The sequence below is a fragment of the Anoplophora glabripennis genome, unplaced genomic scaffold (genome assembly GCF_000390285.2).
Source record: "Anoplophora glabripennis isolate ALB-LARVAE unplaced genomic scaffold, Agla_2.0 scaffold9, whole genome shotgun sequence".
In the NCBI taxonomy this organism is placed as follows: domain Eukaryota; kingdom Metazoa; phylum Arthropoda; class Insecta; order Coleoptera; family Cerambycidae; genus Anoplophora; species Anoplophora glabripennis.
In genome coordinates, this window is record NW_019416258.1 from 487,334 (window position 1) to 493,009 (window position 5,676).

A 5,676-nucleotide genomic window follows, 5' to 3' on the forward strand; every position below is an offset into this window, starting at 1 on the left:
ACGACGCCACACAATTATTTACATATTCCAATAACATAACCTCATTACTGATCTGAGGGTGGAAATCTGTTGGGTTGGTACTTCCGAACTTCACGAAGAAATTGACGAAAATTAGAACATGCTCTAATTCGTCAAGAACTTGATGAATAAATTCATGGAGTTATTTGACAGCAGATTTGATGCATTACACTTGTCCAATTTCTTGATGAAGCGACTTCATGAATTAATAACCATAAAATAGATTTCTAGGATTTGTAACTATATCAAATAATATTTTGTAAGTGAAAATAGAAAATTCCAAACGCCAATATAATATTACATAATTTCAATTACAGCCTTTGTAACTATTAGACCAGGCAATAAAGAACGATTTACCCCAAAATAACTAGATTTTCGCGGCCCGGTCCGATTTTAATGCGGTTTTTTGCATTTTGTTCAGAAAGACTGTCGGAAAAAAGTCCCGCCTTTTTTATTATCTGGAAGTGGCAGAAATGCATCGCGGGTGCATAAAGTGCATCTAGAAGTGCATCGCATCCGAGAAACTTGCCAAAGTGCACGAAATACTGCAAAAATTGGTACTCGGGGGTTTTGGGGGGCGTAGAATTCGAATATGCATATATCCAGTCCACCCGACCCCCCGGGGGGGCGACTTTCGGTCACATGGATTGCAAGGTTCTCCGAATGACTGGAAAAATGGATCTCGGGAGTTTTCGACGGTGCTGATTCCGAATTTGAGGGTGAAAAATATCCTCTGTGCTCGTGGAGGGGGCGGTGGGAGGGGGGTATGAAATCTAAAGTTCTCGAAATGACTGGGAAAATGTATCCCGTGGGTTTTCGCGGGTGCTGATTCCGAATCTGAGGGTGAAAAATATCCCCTATGCTCGTGGAGGAAGAAGAAGAGGAAGAAGATAATTTTGATTGGTATTTATAGTTGTTTATTATAGTTGTTTGATAAATGAGCCCGTGTGACAATTAATACAGAAGGAATGTGCATTGAATATATTTTAAGACAATATGTATTTTAAAACAATAAATATACTTTTATACTTTAGAACAATAAATATATTTAAAAAAATTATCAGGCTTATCCTTTCTTTTTCCAACAGAACTTTTTAGATTGAGTTTCGTCCCATGATTTTCTATTAATTTATATTCATACTTCTTAGAAGATTAACGCCCTTTCCCAAAATAATCAGAAATAGTCATCGGACGCATTTGGCAGGGTCAGATTCGGAATCAGCACCGGCAAAAATCCCCGAGACCCATTTTTCCAGTCATTTCGGGAACTGTAGATTTCATACGCCCCCTCCACGAGCACAGGGGATATTTTTCACCCTCGAATTCGGAATCAGCACCCGAGATACATTTTTCCAGTCATTTCGAGAACTTTAGATTTCAAACCCCACCGCCCCCCCCCCACCTCCAAAAGCACAGGGGGATATTTTTTTCACCCTCCAATTCGGAATCAGCACCCGCGAAAACCCCCGAGATCCATTTTTCCAGTCATTCGGTGAACCTTGCAATCCACGTACCCCCCGCGCCCACCCGGCGGCCGGAAGTCGCCCCCCGGGGGGTCGGGTGGACTGGATATATGCATATTCGAATTCTACGCCCCCCAAAACCCCCGAGTACCAATTTTTGCGGTATTTCGTGCACTTTGGCAAGTTTCTCGGATGCGATGCACTTCTAGATGCACTTTATGCACCCGCGATGCATTTCCGCCACTTCCGGATAATAAAAAAGGCGGGACTTTTTTCCGACGGTCTTTCTGAACAAAATGCAAAAAACCGCATTAAAATCGGACCGGGCCGCGAAAATCTAGATATTTTTCTCTTTATTGCCTGGTCTATATGTACCATATGTACAAAATTTGGATCATCACTACTCGTACTTTTTTAGGTAGTGAAAGTGTAAGTCTAATTACGACTGAGAGCTATGAAAACATCATGAGAAACCCATTCATAAAACCTGAGGTTATTACAACATCGTCATATTCTCCAAACGAAAGTGTTACCGAATCTATTGAAGATGCTACTGAAGGAAAAACAGAAACGGACACTCCTAGCGTTACAAATACAGAATTTTTAGATGTACTCGATGACTACCCAGAGTATGAGGAAAAAAGTTCTGCTGGTATTGACGAATTTATTCCGTTCTTGAAAACGATACAAAGAAATTTACTAAAATTGAAAAAAACTCATAAGAGCAAAATGTCTGTATTAAAGAATTTAAGAGATCGCCTTTTAACTAACATAAGTAAGTAAAGTTTAACTGTGTCTAACAGAATAATATTATCTCAAATATGGCGACAATTTGACTGCTGTTTATAAGAGTCATTGTTGCCAATTATGTAAATTAAGTGCTAAAACAGAAAAAGCGATCTCAATGCCCTCTGCAATTAAAACAAAGCCTCGTTTATTAGTGATAAATTAGTTAAGATCTGTTGTGCATAACCTATTCTCTTTGATACTTTTTTAAAAAATTTGTGTCTATTTCATTTTCCAAACCGAGATGACTTACATTTTGAAAATTTTGGTCTTGCTTTATTACCTTCGCAATTTTGTAATAAATATTAATATCAAATACTTTGTAAGCAGAGTGTATAAAAATCATAACGAATGTTTCATACAAAGTTGAAATCAAACAACTGATACATACAGTATTAAAGTTAAATCTATTACCTTAGAAGGACTTATTACACATTTATGGAAACCTAAAGTGTCGGCGGAAGCTAGAGGATACAATGATGATGACAGTCACATGGATTTTCCGTCCAATGAAGGAGCTTTAATGACAATAGGATTTTTAACTTTTGCCGTCTTTTTGATAAAGTTGGTTATCGTAAGTAATTTCATATTTTCATTACATTCGCTGTTTCACTTTTTTTAATTGCGAAATGCGCACGCCAATATCCTTGGCTGAAATAATAACCTCGGAAGGAGCGGGGTCGAGCGGGACTATCGCTCTTTATCAAATTACGGAATGTTCTAGCCTTGTTTATAATATAATCTACATCAGCCAAAAGTACATAGGACATTACTAGATGGCGACTCTTATAAAATCCCTCTCACCCTTGTTGACATTTTAATTAAGCGTTGATTGAAACAATATTTCAGTCAACGAATTAAGGATGATAGACATTTTATAAGAGAGTCGCCATCTGGAAGTTCCCTGTCTAAGTTTGACTGGTTGTCTAACTATTTTATATAGGCATATAAACAATAAAGGTTCTAGTATTTACTCTAAATCATTTTAAACATTTTTTCATACGAACAGAAACCACTAACTTAATTTATGTTGAATTTTTACAACAAATAATATGAATCATTACTAATTAGGCATTATGACAGTAACCAAGAATGACTAAAATTATGTATTTATCTAATGAAATATGATTCATGGATTATAAAAAACGTATTTATGTTTATATTATAAGCGATATTGATAATATTTTTGATAAAATAAAACTAAAAAATGCAACAAACCGCCATGATAGGTTGAACACCATTCAGGGCGAATTACGTCGCATCTATGTAAATATCATTTTCTTTCATTTGTACTTCGACAATATCCGCAGTATTTATCTTTTGCTTAGTTTTGTATTTTGCGTTACCAAAACCATAATTAGGAAACGTTAGGTTCTAAAAGAAGGAAAGAAAAGAAAACTCAACAACTGCGAGTTAATAAAATATCAAAAAGACTATGTTTGTGATCAAAAGTGTATTCAAAAAAATACAAAGAACAATCCTGCGACGCATTTTTTTAAAAAAACTCGTATTGACTGACAAAGATGACATGAAAGTTGAGGAAATAATCGAAAAGTCAGTAGTAGGCTTTGTCTTTCAAATTTAACAATTAATTGGCCAAATAAATTTTAGTTCACTTCTCTCCTAATTTTACAAAAAGAAAACAAGTACCTAGGTAGTTTTTAAATAAGAGTATACTGTATTAAGTAAAAAACACAAATAAATAATAAAAATAATTGATATTTTTTCAACAACAGTCAGAGGCAACTGACAAGTTTAATTTTTCTAATAAACACTGTTAAAATGTTTCAGTTAATACGGTTTTTCTTGAAAACCATAGTTTTTTTAAATTTAAAGAGTGAACAAATTTTTAAAATTAAATTCTTTTGTGAATTAATATTATTATTTTTCAATTCGGTCAATGAAAAAAAAGTTCGGTACAATTTTAGAGGTGAGTCATTCCCAATGAACACCTTGTAGTGCTTCAATTAACTTTAAATCATAGTCAAAGAAGACCAGTAATAAACCTAGATCATGTACCAAATTTGGTTCTTCTACGGTAGTGTTGCAGATATTAATTTTTTTCGAAATTTAGAACCCCACTTTGGAGGCTAATAACTCCTCAGGGGTGCAACTTTGCATACAGGGTGTCCCGAAATTCATGCAACAAAATTTGGTCACAGATTCATAAGACAAATTTAGGGGACCCGAATTTTTTATTTTTGCCAAGTGGCCCCCTCTTTTGGAGTTACAGCCCCCTGAAGTCCGTCCCTAAGAATAATAATCTTTTTTTATATCTCAGAACCCTATTGTACGAGAATCACTACTTGGTACACAGGGGTTTTATGACATGTGGAATCTGATGGTGCTACATTTTTTGGCGGGGAACCCCCTGAAGACAATTTTTCGTGACCCCCCTTGTCTTTGGAGCCAAAAAAATTTGGTCGCATATTTAAATTTCTTAAAAATTACCAGTCCACTAGAAAGTCATTAAATTTAGAAACTTTTTGTCTCTTTATTTCGTAAAACGCAATGTTTTCGAGAAAAATGTCAGAATGTGATCGAATGCATATCGTGATTCGCCATTTTTCTCAAAAACATTGCATTTTACGAAACAAATATCAAGAGACAAAAAAGTTTCTAAATTCAATGGTTTTCTAGCTAACTAATAATTTTTAAAAAAATCAAATTTGCGACCAAATTTTTCTGGTTCCAAAGACAAGGGGGCCCACGAAAAAGTGTCTTAAGGAGGTTTCTCGCCAAAAAGCGTAGCACTGTGAGATTCCATACGTCATAAAACCCCTGTGTTTCAAATTTAGTGATTCTCGTACAACATTGTTTTGAGATATAAAAAAGACTTCTTAGGGGCAGATTTCAGGGGGCTGTAACTCCGAAAGAGGGGGCCAATTGGCAGAAAGAAAAAATACGGGTCCCCTAAATTTTCCCTAAATCTATGACTAAATTTTGTTGTATGAATTTCGGGACACCCTGTATTACTATGAACAAAATATTTGGCATCACGAAAGCGCTAGGTTATTGCTTTAAGTTTTGGTTAGAAATACACAAAAAAAAAAACAGGAATTATTATAGAAAACATATAATTTACAAATATACAGTCATATTATTTGTGTGACAAAAATTAAACTACTCGTACATACTTATTTAAGAATTATATTTTTTAGAAACTGATCCACACTTTAAAATATAAGCAACAGGTTTATGGGATGACTACAACCACTACGGCAGCCAGCGTGGTTTTCGTTAAGAGAAGGAAAAGAGATCAAGAACAAGAAGAAATTAACAAAATTTTGCAATACATCGAAGAGTTTTAAAATCCCATGAAGTTGTATTTAGTTTTATTATTTAAAAAGTAGGACATAATAAATATATAATTTATAGATACTATATTACACATTAATGTATTGCTTAC

The 5,676-nt window shown here is 34.8% G+C and overlaps 1 protein-coding gene across 1 annotated transcript in view; it reads left to right on the forward strand.

Moving 5' to 3' along the window:
- The window catches only part of LOC108908841, a 9,365-nt gene extending 3,761 nt beyond the window's left edge, over positions 1-5,604 (forward strand). The window contains exons 2-4 of the mRNA XM_023457286.1: positions 1,900-2,256; positions 2,687-2,841; positions 5,429-5,604. Coding sequence (XP_023313054.1) covers positions 1,947-2,256; positions 2,687-2,841; positions 5,429-5,578 — 615 coding nt within the window. The 5' untranslated portion in view covers positions 1,900-1,946 and the 3' untranslated portion in view covers positions 5,579-5,604. The remainder of the gene's footprint in view (positions 1-1,899; positions 2,257-2,686; positions 2,842-5,428) is intronic.
- Positions 5,605-5,676: the final 72 nt, after the last annotated feature.